We start from the raw sequence: 25,017 nt of genomic DNA, 5'->3' as shown, positions 1-25,017 counted from the left end.
AACGGCCCTGCTGACACCCTTCCATGAGAACGGGGGAGCTGTGGGTGACATCTTCTGGGGCACAGTTCTGGTGTGTTCCCAGGTTTTCATAACAGAATGCTCACCCTGTAGTCTGTGTAGGGGATTTTGGACATATCTAGATGTGTGTTAATCGGCACCTTGCCCAAGAACAGAATTTTGAACCCTTGAGTGGTGCGGCTCCTGGAACACTACTTCACTGAAGCAGTTGTGGCCCGGCCATTTCCCTGGATCAGCAGTTCCTGAATTTCTGTGATCACAGAACATTTTCAACACAACGATAAGACGACAGAACACCATGAGCTATAACGCATGCTTGAATGAAAGCAGACAATGAAAAATGGCCTCACAGACAAATTCTCTGCTGCAAGGAATGATAAAAATGTGATTCAGGGTTAATGTATGGGATACATCACATAAAAGATCCCGAATAAGAAAAGGTACAGAGTGGTAGAGCTGCAATACTTGATGGGATAGCAGACATGCTAATGGTGGGTTAGGGGGGCCAGCAGCATGCATGGCTGGGGGTGAGGAGGGACAGGGGACTGGCGAGAGGGGCCCTGTGGGCCGGGTCCAGCATCCTTGTGCATGATAACTTTCCTCATGATGATGTGTTGAATGTTCTTCCTCCTCCTACTTTCTTTTTTTTTTGAGACGGAGTCTCACTCTGTTGCCCAGGCTGGAGTGCAGTGGTGCGATCTCCGCTCACTGCAAGCTCTGCCGCCTCCCGAGTTCACGCCATTCTCCTGCCTTAGCCTCCCAAGAAGCTGGGACTACAGGCGCCCACCACCATGCCCGGCTAATTTTTTTTTTTGTATTTTTAGTAGAGACGGGGTTTCACCGTGTTTGCCAGGATGGTTTCGATCTCTTGACCTCGTGATCCGCCTGCCTCGGCCTCCCAAAGGGCTGGGATTACAGGCGTGAGCCACCGCGCCCGGCTCCTCCTCCTACTTTCTTAATGTTAGCAGCTGAACATCTCTGGCACCTGCTTTATTGTTACAGACTTTCTATTAACATATCACTAGAGGGTTGTGGAATACAGTTTCAAAAACAAAATCAACTGTAATATGTCTCACGGAAGATATTAGAGAGCTGTGCACCTGGACTGCACTGTTTTGGCCCCACAGAATCACTTTTCTGAGCTACAATCTCTTGTATTAAAGGCCTTTTTGTTACAAGCAGCAGCCATGGGAAAGTCCCTGTGGTATTTATTTGGGGATGTCATGGACTGCTTTGCTACAATACCACTCAGTAACCTCTTGATGAGGATGCCCCAGAGAAATTTCTCTTGGCCCCATTGTTTTAAAAGACAGGGATGCTCCTGAACAGCTGTTCTTTATTTTAGGGACCCTGACTCTTTTCAAAGTCATGTTTCTCTTTTTGCCTCAGTGTCTGGGAACCTCAGCACTTAAGTGAGGGGCCTTCTTTTACCAAGCGTGCAGGACCCTGCTGTGTCTCATTCTGCATATTCACTTTCCTTCTGGCTTCAACAAAACAGTCTGTTAATTTCCCTTTCAACCTGATTTACCTCTTACATATTTTTCAATCTTATTTTATCAAATCAGTTTTCACTAGGTGCTTTCACTTTATGCCACGGGTAGAGCATAATTGCATCCCGTTTAGGGAAGGAGTAAGGAGGCCCCATCTCTCAATCTTTGATACCTGAGTTCTCGGCTGGCCTCACACAGGTGGGGTCTTCTCTAAGGAGGCAGCTGAGTGCTCCTGCCTCTCCCGTGTCCGGTGGCCCTCCTCCTGTGTGTGCCTCTGCCTCATGCTGCAGCAGGTCGTGGGAGTGGGGGAAGCTGCCCTGGATGATCTGTGGATGGCTAAGGCTGCAGGGCAGCCACTGGGGATTGCTTACTTCTTAGTGACTCCTCCCCACCCATCTCGGCACTGGGGCAGGCTGATGTCACACCAGCCTGTTCTATTTTGAACACTTCTTCCTGGAAATGTTTTTACATCCAGTCTCCCCACCCAACATTAGATTTCATCTGCTGGGTGGAGGCGGTCCACTCCATGGCTGTCATCCAGCCAGATGTAAGGTCCATCTGTTGTCCTGCCGCAAGCTGATGGGTTGGGCTGTTTTCATTTTGTTTCAGAAGTGACCTGGTTCCCTGACGTCATGATATTTCTCTATTTCAAATGGGCTCATTCCGTCATTCATCAGTGGTTGAGTGCTACTATGCCATGGAGCTGTTCTGGGGAAACTTGTCAGTGAGGTGCTACTGTGCTCCTTAGGACCCAGCTTCTCATCTCACTCACCCTAGAGCAGCAGTCCCCACATTTTTGGCACCAGTGACCGGTTTCACGGAAAACAATTTTTCCGTGGACCAGCAAAGTAGCGGTCTTGGGCAGATGGTCTAGGAATGAAGCTGTTCCACCTCAGATCATCAGGCATTAGATTCTCATAAGGACCATGTAACCTAGATCCCTCACGTGTGCAGTTCACAATAGGGTCCACACTTCTATGAGAATCTAATGCCACCGCTGATGTGACACGAGGTGGAGCTCAGCTGTGCAGCCCGGTTCCTAACTGCACCTCCTGCTGTGCAGCCTGGTTCCTAACACACCACAAACCGGTAGGGTTGGAGACTCCTGCCCCAGAGGTATTCTGACACAGAGCACTGAAGATGAAATGAATGTGGCAACGGCTAGTATATATTCACAAACTGGGCTTCCCCTATTGCCATAAGGCACAAGTGAATTCAAGTCTTCCGGACTTAAAAATAGAAATAAGTAAATAGTGACATCTTTTTTTTTTTTTCTTTTTGAGATGGAGTCTCGCTCTGTAACCCAGGCTGGAGTGCAGTGGCGGGATCTCGGCTCACTGCAACCTCTGCCTCCTGGGTTGAAGCGATTCTTCTGCTTCAGACTCCTGAGTAGCTGGGACTACAGGCGTGTACCACCACACCCAGCTAATTTTTGTATTTTTAGTAGAGACAGGGTTTCACCATATTGGCCAAGCTGGCCTCGAACTCCTGACCTCGTGATCCTCCCGCCTTGGCCTCCCAAAGTGCGGGGATTATAGGCATGAGCCACTGTGCCCAGCTGACAGTGGCATCTTAAAAACTCTTGTGTTCCCTTGCAGGAAATTATATCTAGCCATGCCAATCTTTTCCTGTCTTATTTGCTGCCTTATCCATTCATCTATTCAATAGACATTTGCTGAACCCTGCACTGTTCAGGACACGGTTCTGGCACCTAAGGCACTGGCAGTCTGATTAAAGAAAGAGACATGCAAACAGGTTGTGAGAATTCATTGCCAGGTGTGGTGGCCCACGCCTGTAATCCTAGCACTTTGGGAGGCTGAAGTGGGTGGATTGCTTGAGCCTAGGAGTCTGAGACCAGCCTCGGCAACACGGCAAAAGTCCATCTCTACAAAGAATACAAAAATTAGCTGGACATAGTGGCAAGGACCTGTAGTCCCACCTACTTGGGAGACTGAGGTGGGAGGATCACTTGAGCCCAGGAGGTCAAGACAGCAGTGAGACCTGATTGCACCACTGCACTCCAGCTTGAGTGACAGAGCAAGGCTTTGTCTCTAAAAAGAAAAAAAAAAAAAAAGAATTAATCATGATGCCTGCATGATGGAAGGAAGCTAAGAAACCTATGAGAGGGATTGAGAGGGATCTACTTTGATTTTATAGGTAGCTTTGAAAGTCTGGTAAAGACATTTTCTGTGAGACACCAAACACATTGTGTGTGTGTGTGTGTGTGTGTGTGTATGTGTATGCGTGCACACGCAGCAGAGAACATAGAGACTTGCTAATGTATAGCTTGAACTGCAGTGATTTAGAGAACACACACTCCTCTATCCTCTATTTATACACGGGATTGAGCCTTGATTTGAGGTGTCAGTGCTCCAGCACTGATGGCCAGAAGATGTCACTGCTAACCCATCAGAATCCAGCCTAAAGGGCTGTGGCCCAAGAAGCTCCGGGATCCACTCATCAGAGGCCTGATGGTGCAAATACTGCCAAGAAAGGGCTTCACTGGGTCTCAGCAACAAGCCCAAAAGCAAACCAAGGTTTCCTTATGCTGCTTCTTGAGTCCTTACTTGGTCAACATAAGGTGGCTGGTGCCTGTGTCAGCACACTTGGTAAATCTTTAACAGCTATTGTTAATGCTAGCCTGTAAGTGAAACGATTATAAAATTGCTGACTTGGAAACAGAGGAAGTGGCGCAGGCCAGCCAGAAGCAAAGGTGATAGGGCCATTGTTGAGACACTCTTCACAGGGAACACCACAGCACCATGCCCATCCTCTGCCTACCTTGTGTCATCCCCTGTCAGCAGCACAGCACCCAACACACATGGATGTTAGCCCAGCCCCCTTCCCACGTGAAGACAGGCTCAACTCCCCATTTCTTTTTTTTTTTTTTTTTGAGACAGATGTTGCCCAGGCTGCAGTGGTATAATGGCGTGATCTCGGCTCACTGCAACCTCTGCTCCACCGAGTCAAGAGATTATCCTGTCTCAGCCTCCCAGGTAGCTGGGATTACAGGCATGCACCATCACACCCAGCTAATTTTGTATTTTTCGTAGAGACGGGGTTTCTCCGTGTTGGTCAGGCTGGTCTTGAACTCCTGACCTCAGGTGATCTGCCCACCTCGGCCTCCCAAAGTGCTGAGATTACAGGCATGAGTCACTGCTCCCGGTTCAACTCCCCATTTCTAAGAGGTGCAAGGAACCCTCTGCATTAAAGCAGAAAAGATGGCATGAGGAAGCATCATCTCTTTGTAGCAATGTGGCAGTCTGGCATGGCATTGAGACATGCTGTGTGCTAGTCACACATCAGGACCTAGGCCCAACGAGAGTTGGCCCTCCCCTTCAAAACCCATCACAGGTGTCACCTGGAGAGCTAATGATGAGCACTTGAGAACTCTGTATCCAAACCTAACAAAGTCAGAGGGTCTGAAGCTCAGGATAAGAGTGCTGCCCTGAAATATATTTTTATCTGTGATGAACAAGTCCTCCAATGGCAAGTCCTGATAGAGAAAACTGGCATGTCACCTCGCCCCAGTATGTGATTTTTATTAGATTCCAGTAACATCCATTGACATCTATCACCAGCAAGGTGTTGATTGAGTAGGCAAACTGGCCATCCACGATGGCCTTTATATCATTAGTTTTTCTGGTGATTGCAAGTTGCAGCAGCCTTTCTGTAAGTCAGGGTGCATGGTGCTCTGGACCTGAATTAATTTTATTTTAAAGCAGTATTCTTGGACTACATTCTTTGAGCAGTTTTTCCCTCAAACTAAATGAATTTAAGTCTCACCTTAAAGGTTAGTAGAATAGATTTCTGCTCTCAAACACTGCATGAGACCTTTAAAACCAGAACTCATTAATTCAACAACAACCTGGACCAAATACAAGAGCAGATGCTGATGGCTTACAAAGGGCCTCTATATCCACTGCTTTCCTTAACTCTTAGAATAAACAGCCAATAGAGGATCAGCATACCCATTTCTCAGAAGAGGAAACTGAGGCTCAGAGAAACAAAGTAACTTGCCCAAGGGGATACACGGTCAGGGAGGCAGAGTCAGGCTTTGACTCTGGCCTCAGCTGCCTCTGAAAGATATAAGCCTGACTCTATGCCTGTACTTCCACTTTGAAAGATTAGCAGACAATAGATAAAGCTTTGGGAATTAAAACAATAATTTTTCTAACTTCCTTTAAGTGGAAAAAAAAGAAAAGGCACTGCTGCCACAGGCATTCCATTCTCTCTTCCTTTGAATTTAATTGGCCAGACCAGCATGCACCAGTCAAAGATAATGCTATTATTCCAAGGAGATAATGTATTCAATCCTGCCACGAGCAAAATAACAAGAACCAGTTACCCTCAGTTTAGAATGGTCACGCCTAAGCAGAGAGAGAGAGAGAGAGAGAGCAAGAGAGAGAGACAGAGAGAGAGACAGAGCACCAGGCAGAGTCCCAGGATGGGGCACAGAACCCCAGGCGAAGCTGTGTTTACCACGGCAGGAGTGGTCCATCTTGTTGAACTGAAAGTATCCCGACTTGCACTGGCACAGGGCAACGCCATCCAGGTCAGTGCAGATGGAGGTGTCTTTGTCACATTCGGGACTCTTCCGCTTGCACAAGCTGCCCGCTGGAATGGAAAAACAAGACGATGAAACAAAACAAAACCTCCTCCACTTCAAACCTTAAAACCTCCTCCACTTCAAAGCTCGTGCGTCTGCATGAACTTTCTATCTCAAGAGGCTGAGAACAGTTTTCCAAAAAGTCTCCACAGAGCAATACTCCTCTCAGGAGTCCATCTGCACTGCCTTCTGCCATTCCTTCTCTGATCAGCCGCAGGCTGTGTACCAGCCTTCGCCATTGAAAACACCCTCACAGCGTGCCACAGACCACCTGAAAAACCAAACTGGAATAAACAGGGCCCTGTTCCCTCCTCTGGTGCTCACTGCAAATACAGCCCTTAACGACCTGGTATCTTCCAAAGGACTGCAGGGAAAGGATCAGCACAACCAGAAAATAAGGCCAAGTTCTTAGGAAGCCGAGACTCGGGCTAAGAACAGGAGTGCAGGCCAGACCTATCTCAAGTGGAAGTGCATGTCAGCTCTGTGTCTCTGCATGGCCTAAAAAGAGGCCCAGCGCCACTCCCTGTGGCAGGGTGGCTCGCTGTCCTGACAGCGTGCTGCCTACATCACCCTGCCCACTGGTGAGGAGGTGGGGTCTGAAAGACAATCTACTTGCCCCGGGCTGCAGTGCAATTCTGTCTATCAGGCAGTCTCCCCCATTCCACTGATGGGTTCTTGAGGCTTCTTCATCTCTGGGTCTTCAGTGCCTTGCACAGGGATTGGTTGGTACACATGGCAGCCTGTCACTGGCCAGGCAGAGAGAAACAGGCAGGCAGAGGAGCCCATCTTTCAGGCTTGCTACGTCATTCACTTTAGGGCCTTATTTATTTTATGGATGACAAAGAATCATTTCATTATTATCAGAAAGCATTTCCTATGGGGCATATGGCCCTCTGTGAAGTTGTCTACAGCATACACAATAAGGGTGCATAGGCCTACTGTGTATATGGGGTACACAGAGAATGGAACAAAAATAGGAAACCAACTGGATAGTGGATAGTACCTTATTTACACCCATGTGCAGGGCAAGGCAAGCTAGATATTTGTTGTTGTTATTAGGGGGCAAGCTCAAGTTCAGAATGGGAAGAAAGATCCAAGAGGAAGGGCCATGTATCTATTGTGCAGGGAGGAATGGCTGCCCATTTTCTAGCCATGGTCTCCCATTTCCCACCCAAAGGAGGAAGCCAACCTATTCAGAAGCCAGGTACCCCTTTTAAAAGTGCAAAACTGCCCCTGCCCAGGCAGGTTTTGGTGACATGAGCTGCCGCCCCACATGGGGTTCCTCACATCTGCCCCCTTTTGTGAGTCCTGAGAGCTCAGGGCCGGTGGACAGCCTGGTCACACGAGGTAAGCTTAGGACACAACTCCAGTTCTCAAAGCTGAATTTCCTGCCTTTATCAGTGGAAGCTGGCGTGCTCAATCAGAACCACATTTGTGTGTGTGATAGAATTTCCTTTGTTTATTGTAAAAAGTTTGTATTTAAGGGAGAAAAATTAAAAATGGAAAATCTCACCAGGCAAACACTGCAAAGCTGGCACCAGGGAGGTAATGAACTTCCACAATCCCTCATCTCAACTCTTTGAAGGCTTTGCCAGTCCTCAAGCCTTAATATAAAGAAATTCCTCCAGGGCAGAAACCTGTCCAGGCTGACACTTGCCTTGTCCAGCGGCCAGCCAGAGTCGCCTGGCCTGATTAGATATTTTCTGGAAGCCAACGTTACGTTTTCCTTCTACCCTGCCCGTTAATCCAGCCCGTTGGCAAATCACTCTGCTGGAGCAACTGTACCCTGCACAGAAACAGATCTACGCAAAAGCATGGGACACAGGGCCCGCTTCTGCAGTGGAGGAGTCACCACCCTACAAATTCTCAAAGAATATTCTACCATAAATCCATCCAATGGGACCACATAGAACCCCATTTTCATGTAAAGCCCGGCGATGTGACTTTGCTACATTCACAATTCCCATGGTCTTTCCTGGGCATAACATCCGCCAACACAGACAATGAGACTCTAAGTAAATCTAAAGCTGAGACATTCCATGGGGGATTTCCAAAGACTAAACCTCTGGAGACGACAAGGGCTACACTTCTTTGAAAGACAAGGAAGTGGATGTTTTATGAAGTGAAGACAGAAAATCCTCCTTTCCAATGGCAGTGTCCAGAGTAGCCCAGCACTGCCCTTATGCTGGAAACACCCAGCTATCAGAAGCTGTCAAGGCCACCTCTCTAGCACTCAGAAAGGTTAGCATGAGACCAGGCTGGTCTTGGCACAACCTGAAGAAGACCTGGGAGGAAAAACAGGGAAACAAGCCTGTTTTTTTCAGTCGATATGCATAGCTGTCTTTGTTCTCATGGGCTCTGAAAGGAGAAGTAAATAGGAACTTCAGCAAGGCAGCAAGGGTGAGAGGTACTTTCCCATAAACCATACACAAGCAGTTGGAAGAATGGGAGTCAGAGGGTGGGTAGGGCTGCCATGATCAGGCTCTTTCAAATCCAAATGACTGGCATTTGAATTGTAAAGGCAGGAATGCATTTATGGGGCACAAAAAGTAACCTGGTACAATGTTGATCACATAGAATGTACTCCATAAATATTTAGTGAACTGAAAGGTGACTTTCCTACTGCACTGGGGAGGACAGTTTGGTACCCTTGAATCCGTGGCAAGAGAAACAAAAAAGTAAAACCACAGAGTCTCAAAGTTTCGAGCATGATATAATGGGGCATGATCTTTCTTTTTTTTTTTTTTTTTGAGATGGAGTCTCACTCTGTCGCCCGGGCTGGAGTGCAGTGGCCGGATCTCAGCTGACTGCAAGCTCCGCCTCCCGGGTTTACGCCATTCTCCTGCCTCAGCCTCCCGAGTAGCTGGGACTACAGGCGCTCGCCACCTCGCCCGGCTAGGTTTTTTTTGTATTTTTTAGTAGAGACGGGGTTTCACCGTGTTAGCCAGGATGGTCTCGATCTCCTGACCTCGTGATCCACCCATCTCAGCCTCCCAAAGTGCTGGGATTACAGGCTTGAGCCACCGCGCCCGGACGGGGCATGACCTTTCTACCTCACTCCCCCGTCAATAGTAACTTCAACTTCAGAGGTTTAGCTTTTTTTTTCAAATTAATAACTAGCCTTAAATGGGCCAAGCTCCAGCTCTTACCCTAGAATGAAGGGCTAACAATCTGGCTCCCAAGCTCTGTAATATACAGGCCCACTCCAGAAAGCTCTCTTGACCAGCGGTTACGGAACCCAGGCCCACTGGGAATGTCAATGTCATGGATCTACCAGCAGACTGTTACAATCTGATATCTTCTACTCATGTCCAGCATCTGGATGCCAGGTGGGAGGTTTAGACTAGATCCTCCATCCTTTGCCAGCCCTACTTGTGTAGTAAGATGAGCTAACTTTGATCATATAGCATGTGGCAACAGGGACAAGCCCCCTTTGCAAAGAAGTACTTTAGATTCCAGCTGAGTTTTCCTGTCCTGGAGGTGAAACTTCCCCTCCAAGACCCAAACTTCCCTTTTGAACTTGTCTCCAATCCTTTCTTCATTTGCCTCACACCAGAGGCACTATAGAAGCTTTTGACAAAACAGACAAAGCAAGAATGAGAAAAGGAAAATAATTGTTTATGGCGCCACTGTGGGCATTCTGGCCTCCATTCTTCTGGTCTCATTTCTGTGCATTTATAATGTGCAAACAAACACAAACAATGGGTAATAACGCACATGGGTTTGTTTTGTGTTTTTTTTTAAACCTAATAATGTATCACGATGAAGGTTTTGGTGGTGGTTGTTTATTTTGCTTTTTGAGGCAGGGTCTCACTCTGTGGCCAGGCTGGGGTGCAGCGGTGCAATCATAGCCTCGAACTCCTGGGCTGAAGGGCACCTCAGCCTCCCATAGTACTGGGGTTACAGATGTGAGCCACTGCTCCTGGCCAGATGAAGGTTTTTTTGGATCATTGACAAGCATGTACATTCTATTTCCCCAAAGAGAGCTGGAACTTTTCAAGGGAAAAAGAGTGACTTCTGCTGTGTCACATCAGCTCCTATACCCCTCCCCTCCCACATCAACACTGGATAAAAGAAATAGAAGGAGCTGCATGCCAGTGACCAGGTGTCTTCAAGGCTTGTGTACAGGACTCTGGGTGTGTGTGTGCATGTGTTTGTACATGCATGCACACATAAAAGAAGATGCATGTGCACAAAGGTCTTTGACTTAACACCCATGCCAAAAATAGGCTCTGTGAGGGCCTTTCCTTGGTCTGAGCCCTGGATGCCTTGCATTTCCATCTTAGGTCTGTGCCTACCAATATGGGTAGGGTCCTCCCAGAGGGCTGCCCTCTTACCTCTGAAGATCCGCCTCTGAGATCCCAAGAGCTGGCAGACCTGGGCAGAGGACTTGCAGGAGTTGACGCATTTCTGCATCCTATCAGCCAGGTCAAACAGCGTCACATTGGAGGCCAGGGAAAAGGTTGTTTGCAGTGAGATCACCACCACGCTGGACTCCCTATAGGCAAAGTTTGTGGGTTTTTAATAGCCCTGAAATGACACGTAGGTCCCAAGGCTTTTGGAAATGAGTGTCATCACCATTCTTCAGTGACGAAATGGGAAAGCATGAAGGTCAGTGACCTTGTCCCTGGGTTGCCCCATGGCTGGGTGAAAACAGCCCGGTTTTGTTGCTATCACCCATGTTAGAACAGCCTCCCCTTTCTACAGACTAGTTCACAAGCAAATGTAATCTGTTACTTACCTAGAGGCGTGAACTGTAGATCGGATGTAACTAGGTAACGCTGAAAAACACATATTTAACTGAAAGGAAGAACAAGTCTGTCGTTAACTGTGAGTTAGACAAAAGCCTTAGACCTAGAACCAGTTTCCTATTTTCAGGATAAAACAGGCATTTTCCAGCCATCAAGTTATCAGCAGGCGGTTTTGCACAGAAGTGGTGTCCTTTTTTTGTTCCCCTCTTAAATGCCTTTCTGTTGTTCCACGAGTACAAAGAGAAAGAGGCAGAGAGTAAATCAGTGGGGAAAATCTTGGCAGGAAATGATGTTCAGAATAGCACCCTTGGATGCAAAACATCTTCAAAGGAGCAGTTCTCTCCTAAGGCCCAGGGTTTCAAACAACTCAGAGGCAACTGTTTATTTGGACTTTGCATAGTGAACGAGCTCATTGGAAAGGCTCCTTTTAGCTACCCTAGCTCTGACAGGCCCTACATAGACGCCTTATAATCTACAATGAGTTGACCTAACTCAAAGACAAGTCTTCTTCAAAAAGGCTGTCCGTGAGAAATTACATTACGTGGGTCAAGAGCCCTTTTGTTGAGAGCAAATTAAGAGCTACTCTCCCTACGTTTGCCTTGTGCCCTTGGAGACAGTAGAAAATCCCTCTACAGCATGAAATATCAGGCCTGCTTCCCTGCTGCCCTGCACAATAGGAGCTATCGAGACTTCCTTCCCAGAGCGGAGGGTCTCAGTACTGGGCCCAGTGTAGGCTCACCTGTCTACATGCCACTCTACAGAAGATGGAGGCAAACATGGGACATTATCAAACCCTTTTTGGCTTCCTATGACATCATTTTATAGCCTAATAGCAATGATTTATTATTGTTGTTTTATTATTAACCTGTTTTTCCAGGTTTGGTAAACAGAATAACATCTCGGGAAAGACCATTTGAGTGGCTTTCCCAGCCAATGATTCATTAATCTTCACTCTTTCTTGGGGACAGGTATGTCACATCACCAGTAAATTATACATTGACACTGGGCAAAAAATAGCAAGTCAAATAAGTCACTGAGCACCATGTAATGTGAAGGACTACCCTTCTGCATAGGGTTCTAAACCCTTAAACTATCTTAGCAGGAGCTATCCACCTGCAGCACGACCAAGGGGTAGCTGTGGTGAAGGGACAAGGTGTAGGATTAGTAGACATAAAATTCTGCTGTGTAGTAAAGAATTTAACCTTGGCCCCAGGGAAGTCAGGCCTTTGCTCTTAGATCCTGGGAGGCCATCTCTAAGCCTTTGGAATGTGCTGTGTAATAAAAACTTCTTTGTTTACCTGGGGGTGCTGGGCCATGCCAGAGAGTCCAACAATGTGATTTATGGTGGGGTTGGGTAACATGGTATCAGCTCAACCTCTAGAGGGGCTCGAGATTGAGGTCAGCCACATGACAAAGCCCCAGTCAAGGCTCTGGAGGCTTCCGTGGTTGGCAGTACTCCCTGCATACTGGACACACTGTTGCCAGGAGGAGTTAACACTGTGCATGACTCCTCAGCGGGAGGACAGCTGGAAGCTCTGTGTTTGGAACTCTCCCGGACTCTCTGCCCTCTCTGTCCTATGCATCTCTTTCCTTGGCTGATTTAAACCTGTTGACTTGCACTGTAATAAACTGTAGCTGCGAATATAATTGCTTTTAGTAAGCTCTGTGACTCGTCTAGTGAATATTGAAACTGAGGGTGATCTTGGGGATGCCTGAACTTGAAGTTGGTATCAGTAGTAAGGGTGGTTTAGTGGACTGTTCCCCAACTTTGCACCTGCTGTGCATGGACTCAGGCAATGTCATTCACTTCCAGACCTCCCGGGTTTCTCTCTGCAGACGTGCTGGCAATGCCTGTTCCAGGAGTGCGCCATCTGACATCGTCCCTATCATGAAGGGAATGCTCAGGAGATAGAGAAATAGAACTGGAGCTGCATTTTACACAAATAAAGTCAAAAGTCCCATAGAAATGTGTAATTCCTGGCTAATATACTAACTCTTATCCACAAAGAACAAGTAACATTGAGATTGGAAATCAATTCATCTCTAAAGTTTTTTAATGGTAAATTTCAATTTTCTGAACCTAGGGTTTAAAAACTCACTGTATAGACGAGTCAAATCTCTGACTCAGATAGCAGTTGAGAAGCAAAGTTTATTATATGAGCTTCATTTTCCTCTCTTCTTTCTTCCTCTCCATTTTCCTTTTTAGTTGTTGCTGTTTTGGGGGGTTTCTTTTGTTTCAGACACTGTCTCACTCTGTCACCCAGGCTGGAGTGCAGTGGTTCGATCACAGCTCACCACAGCCTCAACCTCCGGGGCTCACAAGGTCCTCCCACCTCAGTCTCCTGAGTAGCTGGGATCACACGTGCATGCCACCAACCCTAGCTAATTTTTGTCTTTTTTGTAGAGACGGGGTCTTGCCATGCTGCCCAGGATGGCATTTTTCTTTTCTTTTCTTTTTTAATTTCTGATAAAAAGCAGGCAAAGAGGGAAAGAAGCAGAACCAAAGGCCCCTCAGTCATCTATACAGTGAGTTCTCAAACCGTAGGGCATCAGGATTAACTGTTGCACCTTTGGCATTCCTTTGAGGAAAAAGAGTACCATTCCCCAGAGCTCCAAAATACAAGGGGAAAGTCACACAGCCTGTCAACAGCAGATGGGACCGTAAGATTTTCTGGGCCCTTCTTCCTCACCAACAGCTCCTGCTGGTGCCTGTCATCTGCATGTCTGTGACTATGAGTTTGCACATGGAAAAGAAACACCAAGGTGCAGATAAAGGACATGACTGTGCATGAGGACACATCTGAAGAAACTCTTCTACTGGGCACCCACACCTCGCTTCCATTTCTGAAAGGCTTTTTAGTTTACCATGAAGTTTTCCTTCCAAATATAACAAAAGCGAAGAGCCCAGGAGACAGAGCTGACCCCTAGGCAGTTTCCTCTTGGAATAAAATCTGTTCTAGGAAACAAAAGACTAGTAGAAAGACGCCATTCAGGACACTTACCGTTTTGGTGATCTCATTTTCAACTTCTTGTAGGTCTGAATGTTTTTCCACAGTGGTATTAAGAAAAGTTCTCTTTAATTTAAACTCCGTCACAAAGGTTCTAACTGAAAATGAGAACATAACTTGTTAGCTTACACAATAGAAGAACCTACACAAGGCTGTGTGTTTGCAAATCTCTGGGGTGTCTGGCTTTACTCTGCCTCACAGGATAATCTCTGTGCATTTCTTTCTCCTTATGGGTAAAGACCTCCTCTCCCTCTTCTAGGTTTTTCTCTAGCAAAGTGAGCATCTACTGGACTGTGCTAAAGGCTTAGATTGAGCAAACTTTTGAGAGAGAGAAACTCCAAAGAGCCTTCTGTGTATGTGCAAGGCTGCTAAGAGAAGGACCCTTTGCAATGTCCCTAGGATGGCCTCCCACATAATAGATGCCCAAGAAAGCTGCTACAAAGAAGAAAAACGAACAGGTCTAAACAATGTCATCCTAGGTGGAGGGAGGGAGATGTGTTAGACACTAAAAATGCTCCTCAGGCCTCATCAGGCTTTTGACAGAGGAAAGCTCTTGTCCTCCGAGGTCTCCAACTGAGTCATGCCCTCCACTTCAATGGGGTGCTTCAGGTTTCTCTTGTCCTTAGAGCCACCCCCATCCAAAACCCCATTCCACTTGGTCAGAGGAAATTCCCATTTTATCATTGATAAAGGGGGCTTTCAGAGGTCAGGCAACTTCCTAAGAAAGTTCACCCAGGCTCCCAAGGGCCACCACTGGCATTGGAGCATATGCGTGTCCATCTTCAAAGCTCTTCTTTCCCCTATAACCTCTGTGCCCTGAGGAATCTGATATCCTAAGGACACCCAAGGGGCTTGAGAGAAAGAAAGGTGCCAAGCATTTGTCTTGGGCCTATACTCCATGGGGCTGCCGACTCCATGATTAGAAGCCACATAATGAAAACAGCCCATATTCAAGACACTGTTGGGTTCGGAAATGAAAAAAAGCAGCCTCATTTTCAAGGCCCATTTCACTCATAAAATAAAATTCCAGTTAACATCAATTTGTGCTGATTGGGCCAGAGGCGAATGGGGCTTACAAATGGGCAGGCAACCAAAATTTAGTATGGCGTGTTTTATCGCTGGCTCTTATCTTCCTTGATATTAAATGCTTATCTTTCCCTCCAGATGGAAAAAAAAGTAACTCAAGACACAGAAGTCCATGAAGCTGCTCTTTCTCCAAAAGCTTGCATGCTGAATTGAGAAAAAGACCCACAAATGAGCCAGGGAAAACATTTAACATCTCACACTTACTGTCTAAAGCGCTTAATCCTTACTTAACATCTTTTTGCTTGTTCTACAGTTCAGTGAAGCCAGCTGCTTAGGACTCTTTCTGAGCAGCAGGGAGCTCTCTGAAAACATTCTTGGCCAAATGAAAGCATTTCAGCATGCTCTAATTTGCATGTTCCTCTGAGGTTTCTGAACAATGAAGCTAAATGACTTGAAAAGGGAAAGATGATTGTGAATGCCATAGTGCTGTTCTCCTCCTGAGCCGTGCTACCTGTGGGACTCTCTGCACACAGGCTTCCAGAACTATGGTCCCGCTTCTTCACTTTTCCATCTCACATGTCTAGGCTGATACCCAGACTCTCTGTATAGAAATTCATATTGCAAATGTCAGGTTCATAGGTCTATTCTGAGTCAGGACAGTAAATGTGGCCTCTGCTTTCTGTGTGAATATAAAGATATATCAGTTTCATCCCAAACCTGCACTCACTCCAGGCAGGGTTTTTGTTGTTGTTGTTGTTGTTTTTAAAGACACTTATTACACCTTTATACCTGCAGTTACAGCACCTGGCTTTAAGTAGAATTTTTACTTACAATTTAAATGTTGATTTCCGTATGTTATCTAAATGATTTTTTTGGGAAAGAGCCATAATGATTACTTTGCACTCAGAGCAGTTTATTGTTTTCAATGCTTTCAATTCTGGTCCGAGAGTTTGAAGATTAAAGTTAAATGATACCTCCCATCTGGACAGCTCTTTACCATTTTCAAAGCTTGCTCAAATATATTACTTTATTTGATCTTCACAATAATCTTGAGTGGGAAGCAGGACCGATGGTAATGTGATTTTACAGATGAGGAAATTAGGGCTCAGAAGCCATGTGCTATAGGTGGTGGCCCTGGAGCTGGAAGCAAATCATTTGATTTGGGCAAATCTGGGCAAATATACTTTCCCCACAATCCTTAAAAACAAAATCATTTCCAGCTTCTCTGTTCTTAAACTGAAAACTCCTGGCTATTTCTTAGGGTGTGGCTAAATAGTTTACTAAAACCCAAGTGCATTATTAGAATAAAAGAAATTCTTTTTTTTAAAAATTTTTATTTATTTATTTATTTATTTATTTTTTGAGACTAAGTCTTGCTGTACAGCCCAGGCTGGAGTGCAGTGGTGCAATCTCGACTCATCACAACCTTTGCCTCCCGGGTTCAAGCAATTCTCATGCCTCAGCCTCCCAAGTAGCTAGGACTACTTGGGTGTGTACTACCATGCCTGGCTAATTTTTGTAATTTTAGTAGAGTCAGGGTTTGACCATGTTGACCAGGCTGGTCTTGAATTCTCGATCTCAAGTGTTCAGCCCGCCTCCGCCTCCCAAAGTGTTGGGATTACAGGCATCAGCCACTGCACCAGGCCAGAATGAGAGAAATTCTTAATTTTGACTGATGTCTCTATTTCTAGATCCTTCTTTTTGAAATAATGTTTTGACTTGATCTTTGTGTTTTAAACAAATTTCAAAATTCTACCATGATTTTGGTAGGGTACTTCTTAAAAATTCCCTTCAGCCCACAGCTAATAGCACTTTCAAAGGATACAGATATTTGCTCTCTCAAAAACACTGAGCACTTTTTGTGTGTTAAGTGTCACTCTGGGCAATTTAAGACAATTGAAAGATGAGTTATTTTATCTGCCAGTTTCCTTACTGAGCTTAGAAATTCTGTATCTGGCCAGGCACAGTGGCTCACACCTGTAATCTCAGTACTTTGGGAGGTCAAGGCAGGCAGATCACTTGAGGTTAGGAGTTCAAAAGCATGGCCAATGTGGCGAAGCCCCTTCTATACTAAAAATATAAAAATCAGCCGGGCATGGTGGTGCACGCTTGTAACCCCAGGTACTCGGAGGCTGAGGTGTGAAAATCGCTTGAACCCGGGAGGTGGAGGTTGCAGAGAGCTGAGATGGTGCCATTGCACTGCAGCCTGGGCAACAGAGTGAGACTCTGTCTCAAACAACTCTATCTTTCATTTCTAACTTCTTCAACAAGTTATGCATTAAACTTGATATTCTAACAAGGGTCACACCCTGCAAGCAAGAAAGCCTCTGAAATTAACACATTATGGTGTAATAGAAAGAGCTGTGGGCTGGAAACCAGGCTTCCCACCAACCCGTTAAGTAAGCTTGGCCACTTAGCACCTTGTGAGGGCCTTGGTTTTTGTTTCGTTTGTTTGTTTGCTTTTTAACTTGCAAAATGGAGATTATTTTCAAAATCCAACAGCTTCATGAATCTATCAAATTAGCGAACAAAATACGACAAATTGTGTGATACAATTAGGACAGCAGCTTTCTCAGAATGCATCTGCCTGTGAGCAAGAGCATGAAGGTCACTTTTAAAAACCGAAAGAATGTGTGAATGTGGTAGGACAATCAGAGTTTTACTCTCTTTTCTTTTCTTTCTTTTTTTTTTTTTTTTGATTTTTTTTCCCTAGCTCCAGGGTGGAGTGGTTAAGCAAATAATATTATACACAGATGATGGCATAATATGCATTCATTAAGATGTTTGTACAATGTTTTTAACAACATAGGAAAATGTTTAAGATATAAAGTTTATACAAATGTCCTATGATTTCAACTATGTAAAAATATACTGCACATCAAAAACATAACACAAAGTAGGGTGCTTTATCTCCAGGTATTAGAATAATGGACAATAGCTTCCACTTTTTTCTATATTCCTTAAGTTTGTACCTTGAACAAATACTGATTTTGATTAGGAAGAAAAATAACAAACGTTACCTTGTAAAATATATTGTGGTATAGAATAAAGTCCGAAATAGACCAAGTCTCTTACCCAAATTGCATATCCCTTTTTCCAACTGGTACCCAACCAGGCATTTGCAGATAAAGGATCCCTGAGTATTGTTGCATGTGGCCGTGGATGGGCAGGGGTTTGACAGGCATTCATCCACATCTGTAGAGGAGAAAAAAGAAGACCATCTTAAATCTGTAGCAAACAGCAAAACCATAACCCCGTATAGCAAGTACTTAGTAAGGGCCAAATGTGCTAGGTGTTGTGAGACCCCAAAGGATGAATATGAGAACACCCTTGCCCTCAAGGGACTTGCCATCTATTGAGGGTGGAGGTGGCCATATAAACAACTAACTGTAAATACAAGACAAGATTTGCATATACGGGGAAAACAGCGAATTTTAATGGAGGGGAGAATTAAAGACTGTTTCACATAACACCTGGACTACAACTGGAAGGACTTTAATCAATAGATTAGGGTGGCAGCAGGGGGATTCTAGGCTGAGGCATCAGTACAGTAAAGTCCAGGGGCAGGAATAGGGTCCAGTGTGGCAGAAGTGTTGGGAACAGACACAGATCAGGAAGTCTGTCAGTGCCACACTACAGTCCATGCCACACTACAGTTCCTGACATTCTCCTGCAGATCACAACCTACAAGCATGCTAACTCTCAAGTAAGCAGGGTATTAACTAAAACAGTGTATTCGTCCACATTTGGGAGGAAAAAGGAGTTTATTGGGTAGCCTAATGTGGTACTATAGTGTAGACCACTGGGCATTACTTTTTCTCTTACCTACACTGCAATCATCCCCTTGCCAGGAAGGCGGGCACCTGCAGTGGTAGCCATGGCTGGTGTTGTCTGCGATGCATTCGCCATCATGAAGACAAGGGTTCGTGGCACAGCTGTTGACTACAAACACATTCCAGGGGTAAAGCAGTTAACCACACAGGAAATGTAAAGGCGACTCTAGGTAAATATTTAATTCTCCCAGCTAATATGTGATTCTTGCTTATTTCTGTTTACTTGCCCTGAAAGGCAACATTACAAAAGTAAAATGGGTTTCCCAGAGGTGCAGTGGGACAGCGTCCTGGTACTAGTTTGTGTTCAGATATAAATGTTAGACAATGGGATCTCTGAATGCAAGAACTGATTCTAATCAAATGCACCTTACAGGTCATTCCATTCAGGATTGATGATTATATCACCTTGGTGACACTTAGAAAATTCTACTTGAATCAATGTCAATTGAAAGCACACTTTAGGGGGGAAAAGGATCTCTGATCAACTCATCCCCCTGCTAGAAGATTTACTCTGTGTGCGTGTGTGCGCACGTGCCCTGTCCTTTCTCTTGGGCTGGCACAGGAATGGTTTGCTTATGAGCCTCCAGCCCAGGTTGACTGTGGCTGACAGGTTGGAACTGTACTGCTCACTGAGCTTTCTGCTCCAGCCACTACAAAGCATCATCTCTTCTTTCCTTCTTCCCTAAGACGCCAGTTTCCATTTCACTCCTTCTCCAACAGCAGTTTTCCTTTCCCGTGTCTGGACAAGCCAAAAGTGTAATTTTGAACATGACATGAAAAGATGCATCATCCTACTTCCTTCTACTGTTCCTTAAATGACAAAGGATTATCTGGCTGACTTTACTTTCCTGGTACCGGCAACCTCAACATGGCTGTAAAAACAACCCTAAGTGTGATATAAAGGAGCCCTGGCCGTGCAGTCACTGTGGGAAAAGGTTAGTTCACCATCTTTTCATTTACATGTCTCCCCACTCCCATTTATCAACTAGCCACACACTCTTTGGGAGACAAAGGAGCTTCGGCTTCCCTGGATCAAGAGAAACCCAGTGATGCCAAGAAGCCCCCTGGTGACTGGGGAGCCCTAACTCAGAGACTCTGAGATCTAATCCAGAAGCAGATACCCAGTTGATCCCTGTCTCAGCCAGGCCATCTAAGCTTCTTTACTTGAGTTTCTCTACCTTGCAATCCTGCTTCACTACCCTCCTCTGACCTCTGAGGGGTTAAAGGCATGCTTGAAAAGCTCTTACAACTACAGGACACTAAAAGCTGCAATTGTACCATCTACTGATGTGACACATGGCCAATGCATCCTTTCCTCTTTATTCAGGAAGCATTATGCAACACAGGGGTGAGAAAATTAGGCCTACCCATGACCTTCTTTTACACTTTAAGAGTTTAAACAGGAAGCATTTTAGGTCACAAAACAGAGGCTATTTCAAATGCCAGCCATTTCTACAAATTCACATGAACCCCGAGCCCCATGTAGCTCTCAGTGCTGGACTGGGCCTTGCAGTTAACATGTGCTTGCATGACTGTGTTTTACCTGAGGCTGAAGAGGACAGTGTTGTTGGTGACCGTGTGCTGCTCTGAACAGCAAAGGTGGCAGATTTGGGAGCCAAGTCTTCAGCCGTGGAAACAACTGTGGTTTGGGGAGAAGGAGATGTTCCGAGGGAATGTGAAGCTGGGCTGTACTCTGCTGTAACGCCAAGTTTTGTGGTCAATTCTTTTGCTGATGTGGGTATACTGGTCAGAGGGATCAATCCAGTGGTAGCATCTACATTCACTTGGTTCCTTTCTGTGCTGATGCCACCTTCTGTTGAGATTTGAGGAACTAGAATTTCAGGATGGGTCAGCGAGAGCTGATTTCCAGCTGTAGTCTGTACGGCTGTAGGACCAGTGACCAGAGATGCTGTGCTTGACAGGGTGCCAGGAGTGGTCATAAGAGGATGAGAGGTCTTCAGAATGGTGGTGGTGAAAGCTGGAGACATTTGTGCTAAGTTGGTGCTTGTGGCTGGAAGGGTTTGCTCTGTGGAGGACTCTGTTAAGGATGGAGGCAAAGGAGAGCTCGTTGTTATAGCTTTGGTGGACTCTGTGGGCAAAGACACCAGGCTTGGTGACTTTGATTCTGTAATGACTTTCTCTTGGTGTGGGGTGCTCTGGTTCTTAAGGTCTGCAGTTTGACTACCATGGAGCATTGTCATAAATGATGTCATCGTTGATGTCTGAACTGAAGTCACAGGAGTCTCCGTTACCCTGGGCAGGACTGGGGTAGAAGATGACTGTGGTAAGGTTGTTTGTGAGACAGAAAGTGGGGCAGATGTAGATGTTGTTAAGGATACTGGTAAAGGTGATGGTGAGGAAGACAATGGTGTGAATGCATCAGAGGTAGACTTTAGTAGATGCACAGAGGCCACAGTTGATGGTAAAATTGATGAAAATAAATGGTGGGATTGTGACACAGAGGGCAGAGGCAAAGGAGGTCCTGAAGAAGAAGAAGATGAGGAAGAGGAGGTGGAGGAAGAGGAGGAGGGGGAGGAAGAGGAGGAGGAGTCACTAACAAACTCAGCATCAGTGTCCAGGACAACCGAAGTGTTTGGCATATTAATGGTGGGTGTGTAGGATGGAAGGTTGGATGTATGCAGAACTGGCGACTCAGTAGAAGGCTGAGCATATTCCCCGTCATAGGATGAGATGTTACTTCTCTCAGTCTGAGCATGAGAAAAGGAGGAATAGTCTGAATGTGAAGAGTTTGAGATCTTAATATAAGAAGTTGAGCTCTCCACGACGTCTGAGGATGAACTGTTATCTGTAATGGACAGTAATGCCCGCTCTCCTTTGGTGAAAGTAGATGACAGGTAGGTGTGGTCTGTGTGGTCACTGGAAGTCCTTTGTTCAGTAGCTGTGCCACTCACTTGACCGTAGCTAATCCCAGTGACTGTAAAGGGAAAAGCCAAAGTTAGGTCAAATAAAAGAACAACAAATCTCTGAAATATACACTATCAAACAGACTTTCAGTGTCCTGGAACTCAGTGAATTCAAGTGGGTGAAACACTTGCTTTGGAGAGGTGGCTTTCAATGGTGAGCACTCTGAACAAAGACATTGTGGGCAGGCAGGAGTGGTCAGTGTCTCCTCTGAGCAGACTGACCTTCTGACAGAAGCAGTGGTAGTGGCAGTGGAAATGGTAACAAAAGAGAAGTGGGGACTAAGAGTCTAAAAATGGAGAGGAGTTCCAAATTCCCTCCACATGCCTTTTTCGATAAAAGCAAACTGATATCTGAAAAGCTCTTAAGACCCCAAATAGAATAACTGTTATGCCTAAATGAGAAAAGGAAAACCTTCCCAACTTGCCATTCTGTAGAATGAGATATTTCTTTCCTAGGAGATTGACCTCAGCCACAAGTGGTTGGTCTCTTATTTTAAGTCTCCCAGCAGACACTATCCCAAATTCCCTAGGTGAGTGTGTGTGGAGGGCTGGGGGTGGGAATTGCGGAGGGGTGTTCACCTTCCTGACATGGGAGAACCTAGAAAGTTCTCTTCATAAAGAGCTTATAAGGCACTTTCTGGCTTGACAGCTAACCGAATCATCTCAGGACTGTGCGTAAATTAATAGATGAGCTGAAGGGATGTGTTAAAAGAGACTGTGGAAGACACCCCACCTCCTAGGGCACTGGAGGCAGCCAGTGACCGTGAGACCAGGCCCATGTCGTCCGTCACGTTCACGTGCAGAGAGGCGCTCTCTGTTTCTTGGGGCATGGTCGCTGCATGGCTGCCCGCTTCCCCAGAAGTCATGCTCATGCTGGTGTTGGTGAGGGTGATAGACCGCAGTGTGCGTTCCCCATTTCCAGTTACAGTAGCCAAGGTGTGGGTGCCGAGAGAGGGCACCCCAGAAGTCCTGTCCTCTGCATTGGCGGAACTGTCACCAAGCGCTTGGCCCGGCTCTTGGCTGTCTTCCAAGGCTAAAAGTAGAGCGAAAGGGGATGGCTGAAAAATGCAGGGCTACAGAAACAGGATTGTGCACCAAGCCTCACTTCCTGGGCCGTGGGAGCCAAGACACTTCCCTGTACTCTTAGGGTCTTTATCTGAGATGTCTGTTGCTCTTGTAAACATGGCTCAGTGATTGAAACCTCAAGAGGAACTGTGGATCAGCACATCTGTTCAGGCACCCTGGATTTATAGGAGGGTATATTACTTTAGTAATAGGATCGATACTGGATTTTTGCTCAGTGATACATAATAAATAGAGTTTATGTCAGAGAAATTGGTAGTGGGGGTGAGGAGGTAAACAGTGGGTGAAAGACTAATAACCCTACTGGGGCTTTAGACATTTGCACAAGGCCCAGGAGGGAGTCCATAGTCCTCCTTGGAAGGCTCTTCCTTCTGGAAGGACCAGGAATACATGAATGGCCACAGGGCCAGTCATTCTAGAGCTTAGTACAATGGCAAAGAAATAGCCTGGGGTTGGGGGTGAAAGGCGGGCTTGTTTTTTGTCTTCTTTTATTTTTTAAAATGTATGTGTTTTATTCCATTGATGGGGATGGAATAGGGAAGATGACACATGAATAAATGTTCTTTTCATTCTCTTTTGGGTATATGTTTATGCTACAAACCTAAAGGGTCTTAGAACTAATCTTAGATTGTTAGATTATCAGACAAACCCTTCTTTTCAGAAATGATGAAAATGAGGTCCAATTCTCCTTGGCCTAAATCCTTCGTAATCTGGCTGTACAAAAACAAAACGAAACAAAACAAAACAAACAAACAAACAGGTTCTTTTCTGGTTCTTATTCACATTCCCAGCCCAGACTGGCTGTCAGTACCCCACGGCCATGCTTTGATGGAAAACAGTGTAAAGCTGAGTGTTGGCTAAATTCATTTTGGGATAGGTTTGAATTGACAAGAATGAGCACAGGCCATGAGCATCACTGAGAAAGCCAGAAGCCAGAGAGGGATGCAACTCAAGCCAGGCTGAAGGGCTCGAGACCTGTGGAGAGCCAACCAGGAGAGGCTCAAGAGCAGGATCTAACTGAGTATGATTTCTCTGGGCAAAGAGAAAAAGGCCTTGTATAGGGAGATCCTAAACTCTCTGTTAAATGAAATTTAGGCCAATGACCACATCAGGGTTACAGGCTCAACAAAGTAGAGAGAGAGTCAGACATGAAATGGAGGTGCTGAATCTGAATGCAGAAGAGGGAGCGGGTCAAGAACTCTAAAAGGTTGGAGTGCAGAACCCATCAGCTTTGGGTGACTCTGAGGGAACAAGATAAAGCATTGTGTTAACCCACAGTGAGATGGTTTCAGGAATGTGGCTACTTTCTATCTAGCTCTTTATAACTGAACTCTAAGATCTGATCACACTGAAATCATATATTCCTCTTGAACCAACTGAGCATGAATTGCAGAGAAGAGGGTACTGAAGAGATGTAAAAGGGAAAGGCTATGAAACTCAAGATCCTGGTTTGAGAAGGTAGAAGTCCTGATCCCCATAGTAGTGAGGGTGAAAAATGATTCCTTTTGCTTAGGAGATATAGATAATGTGTTTTCCAGGCACAGACATAAAAGAGCATAAATATCCCCCGCTTGGATGTGTGGTATTCTTTCATGATAAATGCATGCTTTTCCACATCACATGAGTATTAATAAATGCTAATCTTCCTCATCAATTAGGATTCTCATATGGGGGAAATGAAGCTATTACTAGTGACTTGGGAAGTAAAAATTTAAACCTATTCAAAGATTAAATGATAAACTAATACATTTTTGCTTTAGTCAGAATATACTTTACATTGATAAAAGACTTCTGAGAATTGTTTTAAAAAATTATCCCAAAGCATTATCAAAAAGAAACATCAAAAGAAAAATTTTCTCAAATTGACAAATTGGACTTCTTGAAATTTAAAAACTTTTGTGCTACAAATGATTCCTTCAAGAAAGAGAAAAGACAACCCACAGGAGAAATGTCTGCAAATTATATATTTGATAAAGGACTGTATCCAGAATATGCAAAGAACTTTTTTTTTTTGAGACAGGGTGTCTCTGTCACCCAGGCTAGAGTGCAGTGGCACGATCTCAGCTCACTGCAACCTCCGCCTCACAGGTTCAAGCAATTCTCCTGCCTCAGCCTCTGGAGTAGCTGGGATTATAGGCACGTGCCACTGTGTCTGGCTAATTTCTGTATTTTTAGTAGAGACAGGGTTTTGCCATGTTGGCCAGGCTGGTCTTGAACTTCTGACCTCAAGTGATTCGCCTGCTGCTGCCTGCCAAACTGCTGGAATTACAGGTGT

General features: G+C 45.4%; 1 protein-coding gene across 7 annotated transcripts in view; it reads right to left on the bottom strand.

Annotated features, from left to right (window-relative positions):
• The window catches only part of HEG1 (heart development protein with EGF like domains 1), a 90,008-nt gene that overhangs the window by 25,905 nt on the left and 39,086 nt on the right, over nt 1-25,017 (bottom strand). For 5 of the 7 annotated variants that reach the window (XM_033210963.1, XM_033210959.1, XM_033210961.1 and 2 more), the window contains 8 exons: nt 22,393-22,692; nt 20,279-21,670; nt 18,728-18,844; nt 17,978-18,097; nt 13,871-13,974; nt 10,859-10,917; nt 10,455-10,615; nt 5,991-6,125 (listed from right to left, as the gene is read on the bottom strand). In XM_033210963.1, coding sequence (XP_033066854.1) covers nt 5,991-6,125; nt 10,455-10,615; nt 10,859-10,917; nt 13,871-13,974; nt 17,978-18,097; nt 18,728-18,844; nt 20,279-21,670; nt 22,393-22,692 — 2,388 coding nt within the window. The remainder of the gene's footprint in view (nt 1-5,990; nt 6,126-10,454; nt 10,616-10,858; nt 10,918-13,870; nt 13,975-17,977; nt 18,098-18,727; nt 18,845-20,278; nt 21,671-22,392; nt 22,693-25,017) is intronic. The other 2 variants (XM_033210962.1, XM_033210964.1) reach the window with 1 other exon arrangement.

The sequence above is a fragment of the Trachypithecus francoisi genome, unplaced genomic scaffold (assembly GCF_009764315.1).
Source record: "Trachypithecus francoisi isolate TF-2019V2 unplaced genomic scaffold, Tfra_2.0 Lachesis_group0, whole genome shotgun sequence".
NCBI classification, from domain to species: domain Eukaryota; kingdom Metazoa; phylum Chordata; class Mammalia; order Primates; family Cercopithecidae; genus Trachypithecus; species Trachypithecus francoisi.
This window is presented reverse-complemented; position numbering and strand designations above follow the sequence as displayed.